At 38.8% G+C, this 12,672-nt stretch overlaps 1 protein-coding gene across 1 annotated transcript; it reads left to right on the top strand.

The window, feature by feature from the left end:
* Positions 1–2,366: 2,366 nt before the first annotated feature.
* ptdss1a (phosphatidylserine synthase 1a) lies at positions 2,367–12,337 on the top strand. Its single transcript, XM_007572652.2, has 13 exons — positions 2,367–2,832; positions 3,226–3,317; positions 4,472–4,516; positions 4,612–4,736; positions 4,865–5,023; positions 5,233–5,384; positions 6,398–6,539; positions 8,009–8,121; positions 8,228–8,293; positions 8,778–8,877; positions 9,029–9,097; positions 10,178–10,244; positions 10,897–12,337. Exons 1-13 carry the CDS (start codon positions 2,651–2,653, stop codon positions 10,977–10,979), a joined length of 1,395 nt encoding a protein of 464 aa, XP_007572714.1. The 5' UTR covers positions 2,367–2,650; the 3' UTR covers positions 10,980–12,337.
* The last annotated feature ends 335 nt before the right edge of the window (positions 12,338–12,672 follow it).

The raw sequence follows: 12,672 nt of genomic DNA, 5'->3' as shown, positions 1-12,672 counted from the left end.
TGTGTGTGTGTGTGTGTGTGTGTGTGTGTGTGTGTGTGTGTGTGTGGACATTTAGACATGTAAACCCAGATAAAATGGAAAATTAATTAACCTATGTTTATTTTTTATTATTTGATGTAACAATGAGGGTCCATCTGAAAATATGTTATGAGTTTATGGAGTAGGAGTTCATGAGTCTCTTACTTCATTTCAAACATGTTAAGATTATTATTGTATGAAAATATGTGTCTTTTTCATTCCTTATTCATGTGTGTGATTTTATACTTCTATCATGTTCAAAATAAATAATTCTCACTTAACTGTGGTAAAATAAATGAATAAATACTGAACTCTATTAACTATTAAAACTTTTTTAAACCTTGAGTGTTTGCTTGTTCATATCATGTTTGTAAATCATCTTGTCACTTTTATCAACTCATCTCTGAATGTTGGTGGTTTGTTAATGGTTTGTCTTCTTACTGAACATAAAAAGAAAAATAAGGATATAAAAATATTTGATGTATTGGCGACATGCTACCAATTGGCATTTGTTACATTTATTGATATCTAAAATAAATTACCGTCATCTGTTCAACTGAAAAAAGACATTGTATTTGTTTATAGAGGGGCAGATCTGCAAAGGGTGAAAAGAAGGAAACTGCACCACTGACGTTAGAAAGTTGACCCCTAAAAATTTTTGTCATAGAAATTATTCTTAACCATCAATAAAAACTAAACTCTTTTTCCCCAGAAGCCCCTTATAGCCTTCAAATTAATTTAGCTTTACTAAGTTTTGTACTGAATAACTCAGTTACGTTTGATCGTATTGTGTTCCTTACTCAAATTGTTAATTTCTCGAACATAAGAAAATTGTGCAAATGCAATATATTATTAAATATGTTAATATATAATTCATATATTTATTTTAATAATTTTTCGAATGTCATACAACTCAACAACAGAAAACCATTAGATGGAGAACATTAAGACTAGAACACTTCTAACTCTATGTTTGCTTTTATTTATGTATTTACTTATTCATTTATATATGATGCAACACACTAACAACATCCTGCCTCTTATTGAGATAATAACTTAGGCACAGATGGCAAAGTGCTTAGTGAACAATTAATGCTTAAAAACGAAAACAATAAGCCCTGGTGCACACTGTTGTAATTTGTACAGAAGGAAGTTTGGGGAGGAGATTTGCAAAACCACGTTTACAATTTTAACATTTTAGGCATACATTTAATTTCTAAATAATTAGAAAATTGCTAGTTTGGGTGACGATTCTACAGGGTTCTGATAACGGGGAACAAATCGGAAGTCAGATGTACAGTTATGAGTGGCCACAAGAGGGAGACAAACACAAAGCAAGTCATGTTTCTTCAACATTCCCTTGAAGTCGCTGTTTGTATTCCAGGAAAAAGGTTTTATTAAAACTTTCAAAGCTTTTATATCTAGCTATTTATTCTCCTTATTGGTGAGAAGTTCTGAGTGAACAACAACAACAACAAAAAAAATAGACAATTTTGTTTGTTCGGTTTTAGACATCTGTTCTGCACCTAATTTTACATTCATAAATTGCTTTATTTGTGTTCTATTCACTCATTGTGTCTAATGTTACACCTGAAGAAACTGAAGTGGCGACTTAAATAAATGTTTAAAGCCATTTGTCATGGTTTAAAGTCCTTCATCTGAAAACTCACATGATGTGCCAGTTATGACTGAGCCAGCTGACGGTGCTAATTCACTTGAACAATTGGAGTCAGAACCTTTTAGCGATGAATATGGATTTAACTATATCTCCATTTTTTTAATTTATTTATTTATTTATTTTGGGTACTTGATATCCAAATGAAAGGAAAAGTTTATATTTTTCTGAAAAAGAGTAGACTGTAACACTGAGCAACAGTAAAGTCATTTTTCTCCTTACTAACATGTCTGATTCAAGAGTTGCAAACAGACTTCTCTATTGGCAAAGCACAAAATATCTGAAGGACTCACTGACTGGCAGAGTTTACTTTAAATAATGATTTAAAAATTCATGACTGCTCATAATCATAGTCTGACTCCAACAAAGAATCAAACTCTTGAATGGGCTTTGCCTCACAATCGTCTGAAGGCTAGTATTTTCACAAATATTCTTTATTTAAAATCGTTTTTTGTTTCCCTTGGGCTCAAAAATGAGTATACAAAGAATCTTCATGAGTTTAACTATTTGAACTAAGTAATGGATTTAACTACATTTTTGATCATTTATCCAGATGCATGCAAGAATTTGAAGTGAAGGTTACCGAAAGAACTGATTCTTATCGATGATACGAGTCAGAAGAACCAGATCATTGCCAGGAACCCTAATGCCCGTCCCCACATAATGATAAGGTCGAACAAAACTCTTCCGCTTTGTGTTTGTGAAGCTCCTCCACAAACCAATCACAACCTAAACTGAACGCTTTCTCTGGACCCGTCTCTCCTCTCTGAGCTCATCGCTTTCTGCTTGCACACCGCCAGTTAGTTATGTAACTTTATATATATATATTTTTTTCGTTGCCTGCTCGTCTGATCTGGTGGCTGCGGCGGATCACTTTCTCATGTCGCCCCAGCCGCTGTGAGGAGCCGCCGCTGCTGCCGCTGCTGCTCCTGCTCCGCTGGCCGCGTCCTGCCTGCCATGGCGTCCGTGTATAGCGGATCCCACACGTTAAGCAAAGATGATGTCAACTACAGGATGCATTTCCGAATGATTAACGAGCAGCAGGTCGAGGATATCACCATCGATTTTTTCTATAAACCGCACACCATCACGCTGCTGACATGCACGGTGCTCAGTTTGATGTATTTCGCGTTTACAAGGTGAGAGGAGTGCGCCGCTAACGCTAGCTTAGCCTAGCCTAGCGACAGTGATGCTCGGATACAGGAAGCTCAGCTACCGAGCTTTGGTGCTCTCTGAGCTTCTCTCATCACGGATGATCATTTTTTTAATCTTTAAAGTAATTAAACATGAGCTGCAAAATAGGGGTTGTTTAGGTTATGTTGTTTTTCTTTCGCTGCAACGTTGTAGAAACGAGTGATAACATTGCATTGTTAGCTAAATGTGCCATATTAGTTTATGTTTCATCTATGAACCTGAGTTACATATCCACAGTAAAGGCAATATAATCTATGGTTACGCAATGGGCAGGGCTGTGTGTCATAGTTCGGTGCTATTAGCTGCTAATTAGTGATTGTTTTTCATGCTGTCCGCAGAGATGATGGAAATCCTGACAATAATGTCTGGGTGGGGCTCATCCTGGTCATCTCCTTCTTCCTGGTCATCAGTGTTTTGGCATTTCCCAACGGTGAGAGCACAACATAGTTCCTAGGAATTGTGGATGTTATTTTGTGCAGAAATGTGAGTAAGGATGTTTGAAGACATTAGTTATAATGCTGTAAATTAGGCAGAGAGAGAGAAGTTTGTCACGCAAGTGCAAGAAACCTGCAAGCATAATGATTTAAACGCTTGTCTGCATAGACGCACCAATCTGATTTAAAGCAATCCTGATTTCTTTAAGGACTGTAAATTACAAGATATACCTTGTGTGTTTTCTGACCGTGTTAAAAATGTTGCCAAGTTCACAATAAAATGATTATAGTTAAATAAAATTTATTTATTTTTGAACAGCGGTTTAACCTATCACAAGACTTTTCTGCAAAATCCTTTGAAAATAAATAACAATGGAGTCCAACATAGTATTTGAGAGTAAATAAACTTTTAATTTGTTTTCATGTGTCAGACCGTTAAATCATTGACTAATTTATTGCACCTACAAAGAAGTTTTAAAAAGCTTCTCTTCAATTGATCTCTTCAGTTAATTATTTATGAGGACCAGAGGTGTGATTACCTGGGGTGTGTGTAAGAGTTTTAACAGGATTTCAAATGAATTTCAAAACAGATTCACATTTTTTAACTGTCTTAAGTATGTTAGTGAAGGATTAATGTGGCTAGCATTACTTTTATTGGAGCGTAACTTTACAATAAAGCAGGATTTGGCACCGAAGGCCTGCTGTACCTTAGGCCTTCACAGCAGGCCTTCACAAAGACCTGTTGTGAAGGCCGTCTCGGCACATGCCTGTCAAATTATAAACTTGGCAGGCATGCGCTGTGACGGCTCTTTCCCCCAAAGTAGTGGTGGTTGTTGAATATACAGTTTGAATCGGTATATGTTTGCTTACCCCTTAATCTAGTTTCAAAACTGCTTCTTTTACAGTAAAGGAAGTGCAAAGATTGCCTGTATGTAGGAGGAAAGAGGCGCTTTGAAGCTAATACTTGAACACAGGCGTGGACAGAGTCTGTCAGTGGGGTCACTCTTGCCGTCTATTGTTAGTACAAGGCTTAGGCTGGCATGAAACCTCCACTGCTAGTATCCAGTGATCTCAGCTCTTATCGGTGAAGCAGTAAATCTCGGCTCGGTTCCCATCGTTTGACATGTTGTCTTAATAAATCTGCTTTCAGGCCCCTTCACCAGGCCGCATCCAGCAATATGGCGGATAGTGTTTGGTGAGTGTCTAGCGAACGTATTTCAGAGCAAAAATATATATATTTTTTATTATAGATTCTTTCCTTGCTGAAGGTCGTGTTCTTCTGTTTTTAAGGTCTGAGTGTGCTCTACTTTCTGTTCCTGGTTTTCATCATCTTCCTCAACTGGCAGCAGGTGAAGCAGCTCATGTACTGGTTGGATCCCAACTTGCGCTACGCCAAGAGAGAGGCAGACATTATGGTTTGTGACAACAGCGTACAGTAAAAAAAGACAAACAAAAAAAACGACTTTCTCGTCTATTTGCCTTCTGCTCCTCCCACCGTTGGCGGGGGTGGTCATAACGTGGCTGTCTGTGCCGTCGCCCGCAGGAGTACGCGGTGAACTGCCACGTCATCACCTGGGAGAGAATCATGAGCCATTTTGACATCTTTGCGTTCAGCCATTTCTGGGGCTGGGGCATGAAGGCCCTCCTCATCCGAAGCTACGGCCTCTGCTGGACCATCAGTATCACCTGGGAGCTTACGGAGGTAAACAAACACTCCAAACAATGAAAGCTCCACAGCTGTGAGCCTCCTGGCTGCCTGCCTGTCTAAATCACCAAAGCTTGTGATGTAATGTGTTTATGTAACGGAGCAAGAGTCGGATTAGTTTGACGTTAGATATTAAATTCAGATTTTACACTCGTGGTCCGGTCTCCAAATGTAATTGTCTTTTTTTTCTTTTCTGTATTTAACAGCTTTTCTTCATGCATTTGTTGCCCAACTTTGCGGAGTGCTGGTGGGACCAGGTGATCCTGGACATCCTCCTGTGCAACGGAGGAGGAATCTGGCTCGGAATGACCGTCTGCCGCTTCCTGGAGATGAGGACGTACCACTGGGCCAGTATTAAGTACGAATTTACGCCCCAGAATTTATCAGCAGCCGTTTCACGTCAGCGTTTCGTCTTTTAGCTGCGACCTCCTGGTGCTGATTCCCCGTTCCTTCTAATTTCTCTGTAAAACTATAACGGAGCTCGAACAGTCATTACTTATATCGGAAGCGAAGGCAAAGTCGCACAGTATTTTTCGGAGGAGATGATTAAGATTGTTAGTAATATTTAAACAGAAAAAGGCAAAATAAATAAGTTAACATTTTAATCTGTCGTAAGCACAGTATATTAGCTTTTATGTAGGGAAGCATTACTGAAATGAAACGGTGAGATTTCCAAACGATTCGTAACAAAACAGACGTTGAAACGTCAAAACGATGAAACGGACCGACTGAATTTTACGTCGCTCAGGCTTTCTGTTATCAGCTGAAAGTCCTGCTCTCTCTTGCAGGCTGAAGGAAAACTGCAGAGAGTTTTTGGGATGTTCTTACACACTTGTGGTTCCTCTGACTTTATTTTTAAAAACCTCAAAATTAACTAACTAGTTTACTTTTTTCCACCCAATAACAACTTCCACGCTAAAGACTGTCGATGCTCTCACCTGGAAGCATGCATGTGCTGCGTTTACTGACGGAAAAAATTTATTTTTGAGTTTGTGAATAAGTTTAACTTGATTTAAATCCAACTGTATAAGGCGTCAAAAATAATGAAAAAGGTAAAAAAAAATGTTTTTTTGATAATGAAACAAATTTTATTGTCAAAGTGTATAGCGTTTATTGTTAATGTTGTGTATTTAGTTTCTTTTGCAACTCTAAAGGATTTGTGTATAATTTAATCCCCTGTATAAAGGTATTACAGATGGGATTCTGAAATTATTCCAAAAGATAATCCCAGAAATTAATCAAAAAGGCGAAGTCGAGTGCTTTGTGTTGCGACGTCAGCTCTGTTTGCTCTTGCTGAAGGCATTAGAATAATACGTTTTAATAAATCTGTCAGTAAGTCTGCGTAATCCCACTTCTATCCCACTTAATCAGGGACATCCACACCACCACGGGGAAGATCAAGCGAGCCGTGCTGCAGTTCACGCCTGCGAGCTGGACCTACGTGCGCTGGCTTGATCCAAAGTCCTCCCTGCAGCGGGTCACGGGCGTCTACCTGTTCATGATCATCTGGCAGGTGGGTCACCGGCCAAATCCTGCTCTGGCGTCTCAACGGCGACTTGGAAGCGCTGACGGTTCGGATATCATCCAGCGCGCTAAGTCCCCCGCTGAGCTGATTCCTCTGTCTGTTGGTGAAATCTTAATCCTCGCGGATCCGTTAAGCACACAGGTGTTTTGTCGTCGACACATTGACTGCTAATCCTTTACCCCTGAGATCGTTTGAGTAAATGTTTTAGCCTCTTGCTGTTAAATATGATGTTGGCGATTTTTATTTAGTTTTCGTAACACACCCAGTTGAAGCATTACGTGCTGACGGCTGCTCTTTGTGAGAACTACTTTAAGAGATTAAATCTGATTCAGCCGTTCAGAGCGGGGTCTGGCTTCTCTCACTTCCTCTTCCTGTTTAGCCGGTTGCTTTGCCGCTGCCAACAGGTTTGTTTTCTGGTGCCGCTGCAAAAAAGCCGAGGGTAAAACGCGACCTGCCTCAGAGCGTTGGAGCCTGAGGCTACGCTCCTTATCTGGGAAGCCGTTTACAATCGCGGCCCTTGTGGACACCGTTTCTTTTACAAACCTTTCTCACATTTTGAACAAAGCCCCTATTGAGTGTCGTTTTCCACACCCATGCTTGCTCTGTGCCCATGTCAGCATGTTTGAAGATCATGTTTCCATTAGGTGGAAATTTAAAAAAAAACTATTTACTCTGTAGCTGCTCCAAACTAATTTCCTCCTTTTCCAAATGTTTCCTGAAATGGCAAGATTTGCATTATTAAAATAAGATGGGATGCATTTTATTAATTCTTTTTACAGTTCAGAAAAAAAACACTCCACAAATATTGGCGCTACTCGTAGGAATGTCAGATTAAATAGGGAAATAAACATGTTAAGAAAAAATAAGTTTAAGTCATTGGTGCATTTTTTTATTGACACCTCAATACTTTCCTATAAACCATTTCAGAGTAGTTTGGTTTTATACAACTATGTCAAATGTGTAACATGATGTAATAGATTCAGTAAAACCATTTTTAGTTCACTCTGTTTCACGCCACTGTCCAGAGGTGTCCAGCAACAGGTGGGGGAGGGACGGTAATACATTATCCCCTGTGAGCCTGGTGACAACTTATCTCAGACACTTTCACTGGACTTGTGTGTGAAATATTTCCAAATGTAGGGACAGTGTGGCGGTAAATCTTTGTGATTTTGAAACCATAACTGTCTAAAACCTGTTTATACTGAGGAACTGCTGACCGGTTCAGGCCTGGTCAGAGAAAAGCTTAAAACTGTAACAAACAAGATTAGATTAGGAGACACATCTGTTTTGCCATTAGAAGCCAACAATTTGTTTTCAGTTGTTTCTCGGATCTTTTTATTTATTGACTCGTGGCTCAGACTTCTTCAAGTCTACACTGTATATTTGTCACCAGCCATTTTTTGGGGTTTTCACACAGCCTTCGTTACTGAAACCAGCTTTATTTGTTTTCCTCACAGCTAACAGAACTGAACACGTTCTTCCTCAAGCACATTTTCGTCTTTCCCGCGAGCCACGCGCTCAGCTGGTGTCGAATCCTGTTCGTTGGTATCATCACGGCTCCGACAGTACGGTACGCTGTTGCGACCTTTCTTTTTCTCTGGGGCAAGAAAAAGGCTGAGAAGTGTTGGTGAAATAAATTAATGCCTGCATTGTGTTTGTTTGTTTTTTTGTTCCAGGCAGTATTATGCATACCTTACAGATACACAGTGTAAGAGAGTGGGGACGCAGTGCTGGGTCTTTGGGTGAGTATTAAGTGGGAAAATATGTAACGTTAGTCAAAGGAAAATGGGACTATAGTGGCAGGCAGAGAGAGGTGGAGATAACTCAGAAAATCAGCAGTAAATTTCCTCCTTTTAGTCTTTTTTTCTCTCCAAAGGTATCAGATTGTGAGGACATCTGTCCTAAACCTTCTTTAGGCGATCCACAGATTCCTGTTAGATTTAAAAAATAAATAAATAAAATTTCTGGTAAAATTGTTTTTATTTTAATTGAAGGATATATGTCAGATTACATTTTGAAATGCATCCAACTTTTTTTTTTTATCATTGTTATGGTTCAGTTCTTTGCATGAGAAATAATGGCATTTTAACTGGGGGTCTGTAAACTCTTTACATCCACCGTACATGTTTGACCGAGGCCTTGTGTCTCCTCGTTCAAACTAAAAATATCCTCCAGGTTGGCCAAAGGTTTCAGTCCGTGATCGTTTCCCCCTCTCGCTGTTTGCAGGGCGATAGCCTTTCTAGAGGCCTTGGCGTGTATTAAATTTGGACAGGACTTGTTCTCGAAAACGCAGATCCTCTATGTGGTCCTCTGGCTGCTGTGTTTGGTAAGATCACCATTTCTGTGCAACGTCACGCAGCCTCTGCTTAAAAATACGTACTTTAACCACCAATCGAATAACTTTCAATGAGTTATTGTTATAGATGAATCCTTTTTACTGAGTTATTTGACAGCTTGTGCTATGTTCCTGTTTTCAGGCCTTCATTACATTCCTGTGTCTGTATGGGATGGTGTGGTATGCAGAAACATATGGTCCAAGGGGAAAGGTGTGTTTATTGTTCCAGCATTCAGGAATGTTTCTTTTTTTAATCCAGTACTTGGAAGCAGGGTGTGTGTGGCAAAGAGAGACGGTGACGTTCAGGTTTCATCCAGGGTTGGCTTCCTGTTGAGATGCATTTTTATTATAACTGAAATGAGCTAAAATTATTTTTTTTAGTACATTGAGATGACGTTTGTTGTGAATTTGCACTATGTAAATAAACTGAATTTAATTTAATTAATAGCTTTTGTTAACATGCCAGAGACCATCTTTAATGTTCACTTATAATCATTTTTAGTGAACTATCTCAATGAAGAGAAGCTTTTTTTTTTCTTTACATAACTCTTTGAAAGGTTATCTTAGTCGGTTCCTTCATGTTCTGATTAATTTGGAAAATAATACATGTAATTTAAGTGATGTCATCTCAATCTCAACATGATTTACAAAAAAAAAAAACCCTATAGCTTGTAACCTAGTTGTGTCCATGAGAATAATGTAAAGTACAAAATACAGAGAAATTAATCTTTAGGCCAAAAGTAGAGATGGCAAAGTCTTAATCTTGAATGTGTGTTCATTATGTGAAGAATTAAATGAGGATTTATCTGGAGCACTTAAAAAACATCACCAAGAATCTAACAGTGACAGTCGCCGGTACCCGGGATTTCTCCTTTATTTGAAGCCGAGGTTCTAGTCGTTTCATTTCCTGGGGCAAAAAAGTCAAATAGAGAAACTTTGTTGGTGGGTGAAGAAAAATACATCTTCTTCATTTATTTACTATTGCTGTAGCTAAAGAGCAGCCACATTTTCATTTCACTTTCTTTTAAAATATCTTGTTCTGAAAACTAAACATTTTTGAAAACTGTTTTCTGCTGTTCTCTTATGCTACATAAACTTTGGCTTCATTCATATTTGGTAGTAGTTAGATTTTCTTTATGGCAGTAAATGAGCTCTTACTAGTACAAAACTTTAAGGGTTTTGTCTTCTTGGTCTACTGGAAACATTGTGCAGGATCAGTTGCATGTTGTTGCATATGATGTGAGCTCTGTTACAGGAATGTGTGTCATGTGTCTTTCCTCTCCTCTTGCAGAGCCTTTCAGAGTGTGAAGACAGTAACTACTCAGAGTCTCCTGACCACATGTCTGGGGATTTTAGAGGTACGGAGTCTACTGTTGTCTGTCAGTGACGACGTTTAGGTTGTTTTTTTGTAAAGCACTGGCCCCTAGTGCCTGAACAAGTGTTTCATTCATGGTTTGTTTGCAGTCTTGAAAAGTTATGGAATCTGTTTTTACCAGTTTCTAAGTTTGGATAAGTATGGAAAATTGAGTTTGGGTAAAAAGTTTATTCTACAGACTATCCTCCACTTGGATTATTTTTTTTAAATCTAACCAAGTTTGGTTAAAATGCCAAACAAAGCACAAAAACTGTAATTATATTTTCTTTTCACAAACAGGATATCGGCAGAAGTGTTCACAGACTATGCTTTTAAAAATTCTGCAAGTAATTTATCATACTTTAGCTGGTATTTGAAAAGTCCAGATTTCGAGAATGGTGCTTTGCTCCAGATGCCAGAGCAGCAGGGCAACGAGTCGCTGCTTGAAAATCAAAAGTCAAACTATTGAACATGGATGAGACCCATTGACTTACTTAATTACTTAAAAACTGATAAGTTTTATTTTTTGTAGTGAAATGTTCTGAATATTAAAACTGCAAACAACAACAACAAAAAAAAAAGTGGGAACTATAAATATGCGCTTTGTGTGTATTTTTACCTGAATGTATCTTAAATGTTTGAACGTCACATTTTAGATGACATGGACTCAAACGGTGAGAGCCCTACGATCAGACGCAGAGGGAAAAACAAACCCTTAAACGGCATCGACAGCCAGTAGTAAGCTGAGCCGCGGAGGCCGCGAGACATCCGAGCTCCTTCTGCAGAAGATCCTGAAACTTCACCATCCCACCGCCGCCACTTTCTGGAGAGAGGGAGAGCAAGACATTGGATAATAGGAAGCGGATGAACAGGTGATCGCTGTGTCGTGATGAAAAGTGTAGCGGCTCAAACTAACAGAGCTGCACGTTGCAGCAGTGAGTGCTCAAGAAACTCCTAAACCACTAATCACAGGTTTCTTTGTGTGTGACTGAGAGCGAGACAGTCTGTGGGCGTGTGAGAGAATAAAAGCGACTGTAGCTGTGACTGCGTGTGTCCATTGTAGTTTTTAAGTTGCAACACGATATATCACTGAAGGCTGGCATTCACCTGGCTGAATGCCAGTAAGTTGGTTCAAAAGCATCATGATGTTAAAAGCCATTTTAAAGATTTGATCACTTTATTTGAAGCCTGTTTTCTTTTTTTTTTGGTCTTTTTTTTTTATATTTGCATTCTTCACTGATTATCTGTTTACTTCCTAAATGTTTGCATTGTTCTCTCTCTTTTTTTTTTTAATACTTGAATGTGGGCAGAATTTCCATGCCAGACAGCTTTGGCTTGTTAGCGTGATCAGCTGAGGTTCATTTTGTAAAGAAGCACACAGTTAAAGCACTTTGCAGGAGATTTTCCCTGAAAATACTGTACATTTCGTAATGTTCTAGTATTATGTGAACTATTGTGATCCAGGGTGACTTTGCTTTCCCCTCTCCGCCTGTGGCTGCTACGTTATTTTAAATTTTTCTACGTTTGAAGGGCAATTATTCAGACTCTTGCATGTCGGTGTGCAGGTGGTTTTCTTTTCCCGCCAACCTTCTCGTTCTGTTCATTTTTTTTTTTTTTGCATGACTGTCAAATCAAGTGTTTTAATAGGATAATGTTACAACAGTAGGAAAAAAAGAAAAGTCTATATTATCTAAACCTGAACACAAGTATTGTCTTTTACTGTCTTTAACATTTTTATTCACGCCTTGTGCCTGTTTGCATGGAATTATTTCTTATTCCTAACGCTTCTCGGTCTGTATTTAGGCTAAGCTCTCTGTTATTGGATACTCTTACCTGGAGAGCTTCGTCGGCGCTTTGTTGTCATTTTGCTCTATCAGTATCATCTCAGCACTGAGATATTTCGCGTATCCTCGACAATCCGAATGCTGGCCTCGGTGGAACGGTCGCCCGGGCAACATTAGGCTTTGTAAATGGTACGTCGTCTCTGGATATACATTTCATTTTGCCAAAAAACCATTACTGTTGAAGATGACCTGTGCTATTTGTTTCACTGTGAAAAAAAAAATCAACATATTAAAATGTTTTACATTTCCTCTATTTTCAAATCTCTGGTGTGTTTTTTTTTTTTTTAACAATCATCCTTAGGTTTTAAATTAAGAATTAGAAATATTTTATAGTCATCTTTAAGGCTGATTTTACTTTTTTTTTTTTTTTTTACTTAACACTCGTTGAAATTGAATAATCTTATTCAGGCTCTGAAGGACACCTCGGCAGGATGTAAGTGCTCCTCGACCTGCTGACTTCAGCGCTGCCCGTCTGGAGTCGGATTTCATTCGGGCTGCACATCATGAAAGTCGTACAGAAATAGCTTCCTAACGCTGAACCATACCAGATCTACACGACCTTAGAACATATGTCCTACGCGTTGACTT

This window comes from Poecilia formosa, unplaced genomic scaffold (assembly GCF_000485575.1).
Source record: "Poecilia formosa unplaced genomic scaffold, Poecilia_formosa-5.1.2 Scaffold306, whole genome shotgun sequence".
Taxonomy (NCBI): Eukaryota; Metazoa; Chordata; class Actinopteri; order Cyprinodontiformes; family Poeciliidae; genus Poecilia; species Poecilia formosa.
Note: the sequence above shows the minus strand (reverse complement) of the source record. Positions and strands in the feature narration are given on the sequence as shown.